Source organism: Bacillus rossius, chromosome 7 (assembly GCF_032445375.1).
Source record: "Bacillus rossius redtenbacheri isolate Brsri chromosome 7, Brsri_v3, whole genome shotgun sequence".
Lineage (NCBI taxonomy): Eukaryota > Metazoa > Arthropoda > Insecta > Phasmatodea > Bacillidae > Bacillus > Bacillus rossius.
The window spans coordinates 56,842,579-56,859,299 of record NC_086335.1 but is presented as its reverse complement, the minus strand read 5'-3'; the positions used below and the strand labels follow the sequence as shown (position 1 = coordinate 56,859,299).

Here is a 16,721-nt window from a genome sequence, read left to right as displayed (position 1 = left end):
AATTTTTATTTATATCTTGCATTATCAACTAAACAATTTTTTTAAGTTACACGTGTGTTAAAGCAATCTCTCAAAAACTTAATGCTAAATGAATTTTTTTTTTAATTTTAAATTTTTATTTTCCAAGAGTAAAGAAATAATCCGACATCGGAAACTACGGACGATCAATGAGCTAACCAAATATGTAACGGTTGCAATGTTTGGTGAGTACCGAGATATTTTATTGTTTCCACATATGCTTGTTTTTTTTGGTGTATTTCTTGCAAGGTACTCACAATCATCAGTGATGTGAAATGGTTTTTTATGTACAAAATAATTTTTGTGCTTATCATATTAATGGAATCTGTTTTTCGCGTGTTAACTTACTTTATTACGTTTTTTTTGGTGGGGAGGGGGGGTAATATTTATAATAATGGCAGCCATATCAGTATTAGACCGAGTATAAATATAATGGAACAATTATGGAAGGGTCGTTGTAATAGTGTTAACAACGTGTTCGATCTATGAGTTTATTTTAAGACGCGACACTTGCTGCTGTGGCCGGACGCGGCAGACAGATAACGGGCAGGCCGGCAGCTGCGGGACTGCTAGTGACGTCACCCACCCTCGGCCGGCTGGCTACACAGCGCTTACGGGACCGAGGCAACCTCCCTCTACTAACCTTGCGTAATAACGACTCCACAGGCCGGCCATTGGTCCGCGGACTGCTATTGGTTATTCACAGCCACCCCAGCGAGATTGCAACTCTCGGGCTGGGCTCCCGTATCCGCCACCCGCGGGACGCGGTCGGTAGCAGTTGGCGCTGCTAGGCCGCCCCCAGCACGCACACAAAACCACACGCACTGCCAGCCTTCGGTTACCCAATAGGTAGGGACAGGAACTTTTCGGTGAGTAAAATTAGTGAAAAGCGGTGAGCAAAAATGCCAAAAGCGGTGAGAAAAAATGCCAAAAGCGGTGAGGAAAAAAAAGCGGCGAAATGTATCTACGCGTACCTTTTTTAAGAAAAAGTTAAATGAATTCAGTAATGAATAATCAAAATGTTTAGAACTAATATTTAGAAGTGAAAAACCCTTCAAACTTAAAAAGTAGCTACTCTTCCAGAATGTCAAAACTTTTGGGTTTAGAGGGAAGTTTTGTCAATAAAATATATTCCTAACTCAGTTAGTATGCTAGGCCAAAAAGTTAGGTTTCTTTAGTTTTAGGTTTGGTTGGTTTAGGTGAGTCTTATTTTATATTTGGTAAGTTTAGCTTAGGTTAGTTTTAAAATGCCCATTTCCAAATAGCTTAAATTGGGTTTGGTTTTGAGAGCTTCTAAATTTAAGCCACTCCATGATTACAGATATTGATGTAGGCATAAATACAAAACTTCAACATATTTCTTCATCCAGCTTAAAATACTGGGGTCCTGAAGTTTATGAAGTAGGATGTTTGCTTTGAGGAACACCTCAGTGGTCTTCATAGCAAAATGATGCACTTAATTTTTTTTTTTTTTTTTTTTTGCTTGCTGCGCACAACCACCACTAGTATGCTGCAGTGCTACAGTAGCGGGGGAAGAAATGCGTAACTTTTTGTGCTTTTCACTGCTTATGTGCTTAACAATTGAGGGGTTGTTACCACAATGCCGAAATACCACAACGCCAAACGTAAAATAATGCAGAATACCATCACGCCGAATGTCAAAATTGACCACAACGCCGACAGCTAGGAAACTGCTGTGTACCATAACGCTGAAATAACAACTGAATGAATTTGTGTGTGTTTCTTAAATGTACCTTAATGCCGAAATACCACAATCAAACCTAACCTTACCTAACCTAGCGTAATATAACCTAACCATACTTAACCTAGCTTATCCTAACATAACCTAGTCAAACCTAACCTAATCTAACCTTTGTGGAAGTCCTGGAATGACATTTTTCGGCTTTTATGTAATTCGGCGTTGTGGTACACAGCAGTTTTCTAGCGTGCCGGCGTTGTGGTCAATTTGGCATTCGGCGTTATTGTACGTTTGGCATTGTGGTATTTCGGCGTTGTGGTGCGTCCCCCAATTGAGTCTCTACGGTCCCAACTGACTCTGCAATTACAGTATTTACAAAATAAAACTGCCTTATCTGTCGAATAGAGACCATCAGAAGAAAATTCTTAGGCCCTATCTAGTGCGTTTATGTCATACTTCGTTCTGTTACCGCAACGAATAGCCACCGAATAATAATAAATGCACGCATGTGCAGTAACCTAACAACCGAAGAAAAAAAATCACATACATCCATCAATTTGTTTGTTGCAATTTAAAATTGCCTAAAGTATTTTATGGTTAAGTAAATTATGAAGAAAAAACACTTGTAATTTTCGTTGATATCAAAATTTACGCAAACTGAACGCGGTATCGTTTTTATCTACCGAACACGCTTGATTGTATGATTAAACAACAATCGATTGTTCGTAAACGTTCATGTTCTTTCTCGCATTCTCGTACTGCTACGTTGGTAACACGTTTATTGAGAAACGCGTTTTGTTTTGATAACTTCATGGCACGAGAAACAAATGTTGAAGCTTGTAATGTTAAAATGCAAAATATAAATGGTCCTGGATTACCGTCATCTGTGATCGTTAACCTCGCCGTGATTTATTGCCACAGAATGTGGTTTTTGTGGTTATGGTTGGAGAAAATAAATTGTTTACCTAGTTTTGCCTAGTAATGTTGCCGGTACGGTGAAATGTATTTTTATGTAGTGTTTTATTGTTTTATTTTTTATTGGTGCGCTGGTGTTACGAACGGAAGATGAATTATATCAAAATTATATGGGTTTGTGGCAATTTAAGCTTCAAATAACGAAATTTTGACCAAATTCGCGACGAAACAGTGGAAAATCGCAAAATTCGCATTTTCGTAAAAAAAGGGCCAAATTCGCGAAATAACGACGGTGATTCGCGATCGCGAAAAGTACCTGTCCCTACCAATAGGTCGCAGGGAACTCCCAGCCAACAGCCCGCGAGAGAGATGCGCACGCCCCGAGAGACGACCACCGACTTACACTCGAATGTCCCCGAAAGTTCTCGAAGATCATCGAAGATTCCCGAAGGTTCTCGAAGGTCATAGAAGGTTCCTGAAAGTTCTCGGAGGTCATCGAAAGTCCTGGAATGTTCGCGAAGCTGGCGTGCTCACGGCCGGCGAGCGAGCGGGGGGCGACTCCCGGATCTGTTCCTCGGAGACAGGAGCCGTCGCTTATCGGCGATGTCCCGGCGACAAAGGCCAGGGTCCCCCGGGAACCCCAGACCCTCTGCGCGGTCCTTGACACTTGCGGCGCGCAGTTGACCCGCTCCTGACGAGCTGTCGGGCATTCATTGGCTCGCGTGATTTGACCCTGCGCTTCGTCTGCTTACCGCGCTGTCGGAAGCGACTTCAGTACAGTGACATCGCGAACCTCGTGACTTGTGGGAGACTACAAGTGCAGGTTCATCACGGGAAAAATAAGTTGAAAACATATAAGACCTATGGTCTAAAGTGTTTCCATGGGGTGGTCTACGTCTTTTATTAATTGGTGTATATAAAAAAAATCGTTCTATCGTTTGGAGTATGCCAGATGTATCTCACTGTACTCCATTCTTTTATTACAACACGAGTTTCACAATCATCAAACTAATAACTATGAACTTTGAAAAAAAATGTTTTCATTGTTTTCCCAAAAACCTTCGAAAGTGGATAGACATAAATGTTACTGCAAACCCTTCAATTGTAAAGAAACTTTTTTTCTTTACTTCGTTATGATCAGATATCCAGAAATTTTGCGAATTTGATTGGCGTCAGGCTCTTATACATAGTTTTTTTTTTCTTTGCTGTACTAACGTTTGCTTTTCCATTAGCTGATTTCTAAGTGAAAACTTTTTTTTTGCTGTTAGTTGACACTACCTGATTTGCTTACTTCTCTCCTAGCTGGTCATCGTTGGCTCACGGTCGCAGAGGGGCGTGTCCAAATAACTGTGGTCCAATCATGAACAATGTTGTGCGAGAATATGAATATTTGCGTTCTAGCTCGAGACCAATGAATCCACGAAATTTCCGTACCTCTCTGTATGGTTAAAGAATGTAAAACGGCAGGGACAACCAACGTTTTTGAAGCCTTGAGACCGTGACACAATCAACATAAGCTTTCATAAAAAAAAAATACACACACAAAAAAAAAAAGCACAACTGCTTGTATACAACGGACATACTCTTAACACCATTCCTACGTTTATTTTTGTTGCATTTTCTAGCGAGAAAATAATGCGTGTGATCATTGAGTATTTACAGAATACATCTACAATAGCAAAAGAATCTCGAAATTATACGCATGAATGTATCCCCCGTCACTTTTTCTTTTCGGAAAGCGATATGTCCGAATAACCGGTAGGTCAGATCACGAACACAGGGTAACTGGCTTGTGACGGTGCGCGACCACGGATGGCTTGTTCCAGGTCGCTGGAGGCGGACCCGATGCTGGAGCACGGCGGCGGCGCGGCGAGGCCGGAGGCGGCCAAGGAAGACCCTCTGCTGCCGCCGCCGCCAGTCCTGGGGGCGGGGGACCGCCCCTCGGAGGCGGCCGACGAGGACTGCTCGCCGCACGAGGCCAAGGCGTTGCGCGCGCAGGTGACGAGCCCCGCACAACCTCAATTGATCCCATCGGGTGACATTTGTCACGTGTGGAAGCGGCGGACGAGAGATATAGAGAGGGAGGGAGAGAGGGGGGAGCAACGACCTAGAGATATATAGACTGCTTATCACACTGCTTTCAGCGCCAATTGCTGCTGTCGACGGCATACTGGGGAACTACAATCCGAGCGAGAGAGACAGACAGCTGTTTTGACAGAATGGTGGGCAAAACATAGCTGTAAAAGCACTGGTTCTTATGGGAGAAAGATCCAAGTTGCTAGTAAATTCCCTAAAAATGTAGGTTTTTCGCAATTTTACAGTTTTTGTGGGTATTACTTAAAAATGGAACGAGTGAAATACAATTTTAAATACAGTTTCATCGTAATGCGATGTGTAGGTAAGACATTAAATGCGCTAGAAAATAGTTAACCCTTCTTCGACCCAACGTTTGTGACCAATATGTAGATCAGTTATTGAACCTATTAAAAATATATATATGTATTTCGTGTAGGTAATTTGATACAGTACATGGAATTTATCTCATCACTAAGTATCGGTACTATTAATTTAAAATAATGGACTGCAATGGAATAATAACCACTTTTAAATGATTTGCTTGGGTTTGTTATTATTGTAGTCGTATTCGTTCATTGCGAGTTTTAGTTGTCTCTTTACTGTTATATATTTCGGATTCAATGCAATTTCATAATTAACTTGGTACACTGCCACTTTTTCTGCTGTCAACGTACGTCGTCTGCTAACAAAGCACTGTTTGCCCACCATTTCTGTCAAATTCAATTGGAATCAAAGATGGCCTCCCACTAGCAGTCTATATATCTCTAGGTCAATGCGGGGGGGGGGGGGGGAGTGTTCCGGGAGACGTGCCGATGCAGAGCTGGGGCCGCCGTGCGGACGGCTGACGGTGTCCGGGTGTTTGTGCGCAGCTGCTGGTGGCGGGCGGGGTGTTCCTGCTCGGGGTGGCTGCCGGCTTCCCCATCGGCTTCTCCGCGGTGCTGCTGCCGCAGCTGCAGGCGCCCGGCTCCAGCCTGCCCACGGACGACGACATGGCGTCGTGGATAGGTGCGCATTCCCTCCCGTCAAACCTTCGAATATATATATACTGTGTGGAAGTCGCCAGCCCAGGTTAAAATTTCTAATACGGTTTTGGGGTAGTTGGTTAATTCACCGCCGAAATCGCCACCATCTCTAGGGCATCTCGACTTGTGGTGGTCCCTAGCGGACAAGTGCCGAACTCTTCAAACACACCTTCCCCCTCCCGCTGAACGACCTTGAGCTGCAGTGAATGTTGGGTGAGGGGTGGTGCGGGGGAATGACAGCGGGCGACAGTGCTGCGCTCTAACGTGTAAATAACAACTAAGACGATACAGGGCGTTACGACAGCGCCCTGCAGCGGTGAAGTTCCCAAGCTGCTCATCATACGCTCCTGAAAAACGTAGAGTAAATCCTATCCACTCGCGACTTCTATACAGTATATGTATGTATATATATATATATATATATATATATATATATATATATATATATATATATATATATATATTCAAAGGTAAAACTCTTTCCAGCATTGTTGCTTGCAGTGCCGCAAGAATCACTGTCCATCAACTGGGAGTGAAAGAACAATGCTTTTATTGCCTCCGTGGCTAGTTCTTTCGACCGCTGTTCATAGGCCCGTTCTACTTTGACAACGTAAACGGAGACGGATCACGTAAACGGTGTGATGGAGCTCACGGAACAAGAGTTCCTACAAGGGCACGCGTACTGCTGAGCTCTTCCGTTTACGATCACGTGTCTATGATTATTCTGTGCACATATGAAACATGTTTGTTTTTCTCTCTCTCGAGGTAACGCTGGGTATTTCTTTACAGCAAATTGGTGCACAATTTTATATTTTATTTTATGTGTGTTTCAAACATAATTCGAACCCGGTGTAACTGCGAACACTTTTTTTTTGTAGCGACATAGTTGTTTTTCGTGAAAAATGTACAAATTTACAAATATCCGTAATTTTACGTGACCATTTCTGTTCCGTTTTACAAAAAAAAAATTGCAATGCAGCATAGGAGCCATCGAAACTTTGGCTTCCGACGCCTTCCAGTACCGCGGCCGTTGTCTGTAGTCGCTTGGCTTCTGGGCTATGGCCCGCGTCGAAGACGAGGATTTCACCGACGTTCCGGTGGACCTCGCGGTCTGCCATCGTCAGGGTAGCAGTTGCCAACAACGCGCCTGCAGCCCAGAAGCCCAGCAACTCCGCCTTTCCAATATGCTTGGTCCAACAATGTTGGAGGGTTATGACGTCATCGGAAACGTCACAACCCCAGCCATGTATTTTTTTTTTGACGTAACAACGTCTAATAAATCGATGAACGCCGGCTGCACGCACGAAAAAGTGTCCCGTTACGCACATTGTCCCGTTGCACTGTGTCCCGTTACGTACATTTTCCCGTTACGCTGTGTCCCTTTACGCTCATTGTACGCTTGCGCCGCATCTATCTCTCTTCCACTCGATTGGAACAACCATTGATTTGACTTTTTCGAGGCCCATTAAATTTGAAACACTCCCATTCGTTTCCTACTTTTCCTATCATCGTCCTATCCTTAACAGAATAACACAGATTGGAAGAAGTTAAATAGCAAACAAGTATAAAAGTTATAGTTAAAATAATCTCTTCGTTAAAGTAATAAACATATTTGAATTAATGAGTGCAAATAAAAGTAAATTTATCAATTAAATTGTAAATTTCATTTCACTCCTTCTTTGTATCCACACAAAATAGTGATAATTCAATAAAAATGATTAAATTTTATTCATAAAAGTATGCAATCATTTCATCAATGTTTTGTTATGACGTTGTCACGTTAAACCATCGTCCGTAAACCGACTTTACAGACAACCAATTTTTTTTACAAGTGATCAAGAACCACTTCCGCAATGTTTTAAGTGTTGCAACATTGCGATGGTGACTAATCAAATGACTTCAACTTAGTCACAACATGTCATCTCCCAATAATAAACTTCATGTTGAATAATACAGTATTTTAAACAACCGTTTAAAAAAAAAAAAATAATCACTGCCCATCAATTTGGAATGAAAGAACAATGCTTTTATGCCTCTGTGGCTAATTCTTTCAACCGCTTTTCTTAGGCCCGTTCCACATTGACACGGAAGAGGAGACGGATCACGTAAACGGTGATGGATCTCACGGAACGGAGTTCCTACAAGGACACGCGTACGGATTAGCTCGGGCAATGCTGAGCTCTTCCGTTTATGTTGGTCCGCGCGACCAATAGAAGCCGAGTACTTGGCTGCGGTGGTAGCCAAATATGTTTATCTTATAAGCACATATTTTTTTTTTCAGGACAAGAATATTAGCGTTCATTTATTATTTTGTCGTGATTTTTTTTATTATTTTCGTAAATTCTGCCCGTGCTGTTATCTCGAAGCATATATATACATATATATACATATATATTTAGTCAAATCAATATTTCGTAACCTTGAAAGAAAAAAAAATCTCATTGGTTGCCATTTGTTACGTTTGCGCGCATTGCGGAAGCGTCAGACGCGATAGTGAAATGTTCCGGGCGATACGTTTCCGTTTACGAGATATATATAGTGTGTGTGTGTGTGTGTGTGTGTGAACATGGACGCAGAACACCCAGCGAGCTGGAGTGGGAGTGTGGGTGGGGGTAATGGGACTGAGTGGAGGGGGTCACTAACCACACTGTCGCCGGCACCCCGTGCCCTAGGCCGGGCAATCCAGGCCAAGTGGATCGCGGCCTAATCGCCTCACTTGGCACCGCAGCGACGACAATTGCCGTGCGGCACGGGGGGGTCAGTGACCTCCCCCCCCCCCCCCCCGTGACGGGGCACAACACACGGCCCGGAAGAGACGACCCCGAGGCCGTGGTCGAGTCCAAGGACTCTGCCCCGCGCGCCCTGTTGGCCGTTCACAACTACTCGCCATTGCTATTGTCTGAGGGCTTTCACCTGCTCGTGACTTGATGTAAGTTTTTGGACATACGCCATTGCTAAGAAACTTTTTCTGTTGAAGAAAAACTAAAAAAATAATAATAATAAAAATAAAAGATAAATAAATAAATAAAACCCAAAAAAAGACAAAAAAAACACAAAATTAAGCAAAAAATCGCTGTTGTCAACAAGGATATAAACACCACAAAATATTCCGTAACAGAATATGGTCAACAAAACAAAGAAAAACAAAATGTACTAAGATAACGAAAAAACCCACAAATGATGACGACACAGAAATATTGAACCCAAAAAAATTAAGCACAACGGTTGAAACGAAACAAAAACACGACAAAACGAAAAGACGAAACAAACACAATAGTTTTCCAAAACAGAATAGAACGATAAATAACTCCCACAAATGAGGACAGCACAAAAATATTGAACCCAAAATAATTCAGCACAACAGTTGAAACGAGACAAAAACACGACAAAACGAAAAGACGAAACGAACACAATAGTTTTACCAAAACAGAAACAAGCTGCTCGTCTTTATCGGCCGGTCTCACGTCGTGCGGTCGCCAGTTTCTGCTCTGTGTTTACCTCGAGATCAGTCATTCTTTACGTATTCGATTCGGATACATTTTCCAGCCCTGCATTGTTCACTCTTAAGAGTGAGCGATAGTAAAATTTTTTTCTGCAGATTGGAATGAAATTTTGTCAAAAGTTTTATTTAGCTACTGTTGTTGTCTGTACGTAGTTTCGAAATTTTTCATAACATTTTAATTGAGATATTAAACATTAAGTTTTAATAATTTAAAGCAGTTTTATACAGAATTTTAAAAAGTCTCGTGTCTGACGCGTTGACTATATATGCATGTAACCTTCTTGTTTACTAAAATAAAATTTCGTGTTAATAGGTGCATAAATTCTATCATAAAATAATTAAATTATAAATATCTGCATAATGCAGAAGTGCAGTCTTTTATGAAATCGCCTCTTACACGTTACTAACATATTGTAGAGAGATGGGATGAAGCCCTTATAGAGTCAAAGCACCATGGATATTTTTTAAGGCTAAAATACGTCAGAGCTATATCTGGGAAAGCCAAACGAAGATCAGTTAATATTACCAATTTTTCACACGTAGCGAGTGCAGACGTCTGTGAAACTATTTCCACATAAGTTCGTATTCGACGAATCAAAATGTAAGTTAAACTATTATACAGTAGAAAGAATACTGCATCGTTTGATACCTAACATATGTCTGTGCACTGCCTGGAAACTCTAATCGAAGGTTAGTTAAAAGTCCAATTTCGCGTTGTTTTTCGAATTTTACACGCAGCCGTTTAAAAATAATACGCGCTGAAGAGCCCTGAACAGTGCTGCTATGGATTGAGCAGCGGGAACTTCCCTGAACCAGGTACTACACAAGACTACCCACCAGTCTTGGGTACTACCTGCTTGTAGTGGGGTCTGGCGAGACCGCGCTAAGCCGCTTATCTCTCTTCAAGATCAGGAAAGGGGGCAGTGCCTTGTTACCTGCCTCTTTCTGACCACTGAACCATGGAAGTGCAGAGTGTATCAGTGCTGTCGTTCAAGTTCCTTGTGCCAGCTGAAAGAAACTTGCATCAACAGCTTCTATGTTCAAAGAGATAATTAGTAATCATATTGAATTATTTATAATTAATTTTTATTAACGTTACCTTATTTTTCCCTGTTCACTTACAATTTTGTTTATCTCACACGTCTGCCTCCCTACTCTCAGTACGCCTTCATGGCCAGTGACAGTAAACCTTGTTATCATTAAAGCCCGTTTTGTAATGACACGGAACGTAATCAAACGGAAACGCATCTCGTAAACGCAAGACGACCATTTACGGTACTCCGTCAGCTCGTTCTACAGAGTACGGATTTCACAGAAAAATAACAAAACTTGCGCCAATAAGCGTAAAAAATACTGACGTCAGCAACATCATTGTAAACAAGATCAAACGTGAAATTTTAAACATGCATCGGTTTTTATGTTTAGTTTACGTTGAATTGTGCATGATGACTTCTGTTTGATGCATTTAACTAGTCAAACGGCTTATAATTAGAGACGTCTGAATTTCGCGAATAGATTTCGTGACTGGTTGTATTGCATATCACTGCATCTCATATTCACGTAACTGATTAGGTGCTTGTTACTCTCGCGCGTTTGGGCACTTAAATATGTATATGTCAAATATCGTACCACACGTACGGTAATGTATGATTAATCACTTACTGTAATTTTTACATCTCGGAATGCATTTATACACAACACATTCGGCTTCGTTTTGATAAAACTTAAACAATTAGCTTGTCTGTATTTCACGGTAAATTTATCAATGTACTGAAATGTCACTTTTGGTTTTAAATAAATAAGTTTTATATATCACACTGTATAAAAACATAAAATTGTCTGAATCAGCACATAACAAACAAGGTAAACAACCTAGATTTCATAAAATCATTTCTACATCCACCGGTTTTAAAGTCACGATGTATGTAGACTAACCGACATGCCGAAGGCATTACTTGTTGGAATTTCGCGATAATCTAGCTCTAAAACTAAATATTTCCATTCGTTAAAAGTGTGCCGCAAATATGCTTCTGTTTGTTTATTGACATTTTTTTTTTTCACTTGAGCCATTATCATTACCCAGCCTTTTTTCGCCGTTCAAAACTGGTATTCCCGAAAGAGAGGTGTACACCAAACTAGACTTTTTTGATATTCCAGACAGAAAAAATTACGTCTTAAATAATAAAGCGGAAATAACTAGCAAATACATAAATATCGTATGGGGAAGGTACCTAAGGGTAGGGTATCGTACCCCGAGTGCAGACTTGTTATTGGGCGCCTGTAGACATCTGCGTGCCCTAAGGGATGAAAGCAATGAAGCCCTGCAATGGCGAAGCGCTTGAATGAGTGGGGCGGTGGAAACGGGAGATCCCCGAGAAACCCTGCCAACCACGAAATCGGAACGATTCCTACGTGCGAAATTCCGGGCTTCTGCCCCGCTGGGATCGAACCCAGATCGCTTTGGTGGGAAGCGAGGGGTCTGACCCATCGACCACCGCGGACCCTAATATTCAAAAACAAGAATAAAATGGACATGTACATGGTATACGTAGTGATAAAATAGTGCATTGCTATTAGCTGCATGGAAGAACGTATGCACAAGAGTTCGGCATTGCCCATTTCTCCATCTCTCTTACGCTTGCGGATGCGAATATGTGTACACTTACGTGTGAATGTAGAACGCACTTAAAGGGTCTTACGTTTCCCTTTTCGTGATACGTATACGTTTGCGTGTCACGGTCAAACGGGCCTAATCATTACTTGCATAGCTGTTTCATAAATAAGTAGGTATATACTTAAACTCCCTTGCCCAGAAAACTGCTCGTAACTAAATAGGCACTTCGTTAACGATGCTAAGACTTTGCTGCAACTATTTTAGTATACAACTTGTATTTTAGTTAAATTTATTAACATTTCTGAATGCGTACTGCTGTATTTTCGTAAAATTAATATCACACACGTGATGTCATGGAAGTTGTTATTATGGCATAGTTGTAATGCACGTGTTACTGAAGTCTCTATTGTTTTATATAATCATCCTAACTACACTATTAATTTCAACGACAGTTTGTCATTTATTTGGAAAAATTTTTTATCTTGGTTTTCATCTGAAATAAGTGCATATGGCCTGAACACTGGCGAAGTACACTGCTTTCAAATAATACTACAACAATTTAAATTACAAAAATTACAATTAAAACTTTTTTATATATCTGGTTATTTACTAAAAATACGTTAGTGGAATTTTAAAGAAAATAGACCCTAGTTAACTTTAAAGAAACCGCGTCTCCATGAAGATTCGAACCACAAAACATTTTTCTCTATATTAATCTATACACTGCTAACTAAACATACCCCAGAACAAATGAACAGTAAGCACCAAAACGAAAATATTTAACAGAATTAGCATAAAATGTACAAAACAAAAAAGTTTGTTTTACAATGGCATAAAAATTACAATATACAATAAGCGCGGATGTGAGTGTCTTATAGTGCCTGGTTGTAATACTACTATAACAACCACGATTTAGTTAATTATTTTGGACAACGCCATTTATGTTTTGAACTGTTAGTCATCTAAAAACCTCCGAAAACCAAATAAATAAATAAAATATTAACAGCAGAAAAAAAATAACTTAAAAGATAAACAAGACCGAGTCAGATGTATTCGAACACAGTCTGAACCAGCAAGGAAAATAAAAATAAATATGGACAAAACAACGAAAACATCACACACAAAATGTTTAACCTAAAAAAAACTAGAGAGCACAAGAATTCCGTGAAAGGAACTTATTAAAAATAATGTATTAAACACAGACGAACACAGTGGATATACAGTGAGACAGATTGGATGCAAGCAGACAGAAAAGCTGGACAACGCAGCAAACACATAAAGACAACGATGAAAATAATAAATTCTGTGAACAATACAACGACGACAGCACTAACGAACACAGAAGTTTTTCAATAACATCAGGCACAAACAGTCTGTTTGTGCCTGATGGCGGGAACAGATGTCAGTTCCCGAAACGTCGTAACTACTGTCATTGAAAAACTTCTGTGTTTGTTAGTGCTGTCGTGGTGTTGTCCATAGTATTAGTCTGAATGCTCGGTTCGCCCACGCTTTGTTATAATAAGTCCTATAGCATCGATCATACAATTTCGTATTCCTGTAGCTGTCTCGCCAGATGCGCAAAACTGGCATGAGTTTTCAAGAAATGATATAACCACAGAACATTTTTGAAAAGCAGCATAATTATAAATCGGCCCCTTTGCATTACCGTTATTATATTGAGGAAAATACATTTCGTGGGAACAGATTTTTTTTTGCGGCAACCAATAAATAGTTTGTGACTAAACGAATGTAGCACTAATAAACAGTTCAGTGACTGAGTAAATATTATCAATGTTACATATTATCAACAGCGTACCAAGCTGCTAAGTTGGTTTATATTGTACTATTAGCCCCACCTCGAAGCTTAGTCGTGTCCCGATTAACCATTTCGTGTTATTGTGATTGTGTTTTGATGCAGTGTTCAGGGCCGCCAGAGGGGGGGGGGGGGGGCAAAAGGGGCAAATGCCCAGGGGCCCGGTAGCCTTAGGGGCCCGGGCGCCCGGCTGGGAAGTGGAAAATAAATGGCTGGAAAAACATTTTTCCCCTGCTATTAAAACATCTTGTACTATATGTGTGTGTGTATATATATATATATATATATATGTGTGTGTGTGTGTGTTTTATGTGTTCCTGTGTAACATTCAGTTCACACCAAAATGGGAACGCCAGGTACGAGCACAATAGGTTTGCTTGGTCCAGTACACCCCCTCCTCTTGGGGTCAATGCCATTTAGACTACCCCTTCTGAAGTAAAGAATGCGGTGATGGGCCCTGGCTGGAGGGGGTTTCATGGAGATATCTAATGAAATGAAACATCTCAAATCAATCAATGTTTCAAATATTGGTCCAAACCAGTTGAAACAAATCAAGCTTTTAAACACACTATGGAGATTAAAATTGGATAGTTTATTTCAAAACGTGTGTATCGCTGTTCGAGTGTTCTGCACAATTCCCGTGACAGTTGCCGAAGCGAAAGGTCCTTCAGCAAAATGAAGGAAATAAAAAATGTACATCGCTCATCCATGTCTCAGGAAAGGATTAGTGGGCTCACCTTGCTTGCCTTAGAGTCTGATCTCGCTCGGTCATTGAACTACGACGATGTAATTAACGATTTTGCTTTGAAAAAGGCACGGAAAACAGATTTGTTGTGATTACTTCTGAACTATTTAATTGTTTGTAAATCAATATTATTGAGTAGCATAATCCTTTTAAATGCATTATATTTTTAAAATTTTAAATAATATACTACAGTGTATGATTATTCTGAATGTAGTGTTTCGATATGAAGTAATGACTGTTCTGTCGTAAAACATTTTGCAGTGTTATTAAATTTAGACAATTTTATATAGTATATAACATTTTAATTGTGTTTTAGTAGGATGTAAAATATATATAATTGTTATTTAAAATGCACGTCATTTATGATTTTACATCGAACTAAGGGTATTAAATTAATTTGTATAAATTATCAATATGTATTACAAATTTTTCAATGTAATGAACGTGGTTCAATGTGTTTCATATTTTCGAAATAATAAAATTTTTTATTACTTAAATTTTTTAATAATATTTATATTTAGAATAAATTATTAAACTTACGTATTTTAAACACTCATATGATAATGCAATTTCTGATTACCATTTAAGATTATTTTAGCAGAATATACATCAAAATTAAATATTATTTGTATATTGATGGGATTAACAATGTAAAAGTGCACTGAGATAATACATGCAAATGCTCTCTTTTTTTTTTTTGCGTAACTAGGAAATCGTTATGTATGTTCAAATGAAGGATGCAATTTTATGATACCATATATATTTATGGTATAAGTAGTACGTAGTAGTGGTATGGAAAAAAAAAAGGAAGGGGGCCTACTACCCCAGCTGTCCAGGGGCCTACAAATTCTCTCAGCGGCCCTGGCAGTGTTTACCATTTCCTTGCCTTGAACTTATACTTGCAATATTGCACTTATTCACTGTCACAATAAAATAATTCACCTCCCTTCAATAAGTTGACAAAATTAGATTTAAATACATATGCAGAACTCACAGTCTACTGGACCAATCACTTGCAGCACTGACTGCAACGGATGCTTTCATAGTTCTGTCTGGCCGTTCATTAATATGATAACGGTAGTGTGCAAATTAAAACAGACCGAGATGTCTGACTGAATTTAAATCTGCACAGTACTGTATTGTAAATTAAAACTTTTCTGAAACAAGCATTTGAAAGCATCATGGAGAATTACGTAACGGAAGTTAAAGACAAAAGTTCTTAAAATGCTTATTTACCAATTTTATTTCAGTTCAAAAAAGCTAGTGTTCCACTAGTTCTTATATTTTTTAATTTTTGTGACATGATAAAGTTATATTATTACAATGCTGTTTACGTAATGTATTGAAGTGACTCAACTTAAAGATTAAAGCAGTGTTAATGTTGTTAATCTTGCTACTCTTTCGCCATAAATTATAATCTCCATCATCAGGGTAACAGCCATGGTACAAAGAGTGGGAAGGTTTACCGTGTAGGTCAGTGGTGAGGGCATATAGTTGAATAAGTAACAATCTAGAGCCACTACGCTGCCAGGAACATGGCAGATTAGATTTTGTCCATTATCACTCCTCGTTAATATGCCGCACTGTGCGTTCTATAATGGACGTAAAGTTTTTATCATTTCTGAAAGACGTTGGGTTTGCGAAGACAATATATAAATGTGTGTAAGAGAAGAGACACTGTTAACGTGATCACAGGTTATCACATATTGTGATCGTTGGAACGTTATCAACAGCACTCATAAAAATTAGAGTTGAATTCATTGTTTAATAACTTGCGTAAGTGGTAGTATTTCTTTGGTTTATTCATGTTAGTTCTACACCTTTGCATTACAATATCAAGGGAATGTTCGTAATTATATATATATAAAAGTATGTGTGTATATATATATATACACACACACACACACCTAAACTCATGCCGTTACAAGCTTTTGGCTTCAAATGGTATATAGTCTATCCCATGAACGAGTGTAGGCCTACTTCTTTACATCTCGTAAAAGTAATTTTAAAAACTAAACGTAGTACCTATTTTATATTCGCAAATATATGATATAACTTGCCACAGGGACGATTAAAGGTGAAACGATGTAAACAGCAAAAGTAACAAAGTAATTTGAAAATAATGATGTCTAAGTGGATGAATAAATAAAAATTTTATGAGTAGGGTACTCGAGTCTCATACCCCGAGGGCAGACTTGTAACTGGGCGCCCGTTGTCATCTGCATGCCCTGAAGGATGCAGAAGCGACGGAATGAGAAGGGCGGGGGAAACGGGAGATCCCCGGCAACGTCAGAATGCAAAAAATCTCGGATCGCCT

At 39.7% G+C, this 16,721-nt stretch overlaps 1 protein-coding gene across 1 annotated transcript in view; it reads left to right on the top strand.

The window, feature by feature from the left end:
* Positions 1 to 16,721, top strand: part of LOC134534570 (facilitated trehalose transporter Tret1-like) — a 55,719-nt gene that overhangs the window by 19,195 nt on the left and 19,803 nt on the right. Inside the window, 2 exon segments of the mRNA XM_063373052.1 lie at positions 4,459 to 4,630; positions 5,578 to 5,713. Coding sequence (XP_063229122.1) covers positions 4,459 to 4,630; positions 5,578 to 5,713 — 308 coding nt within the window.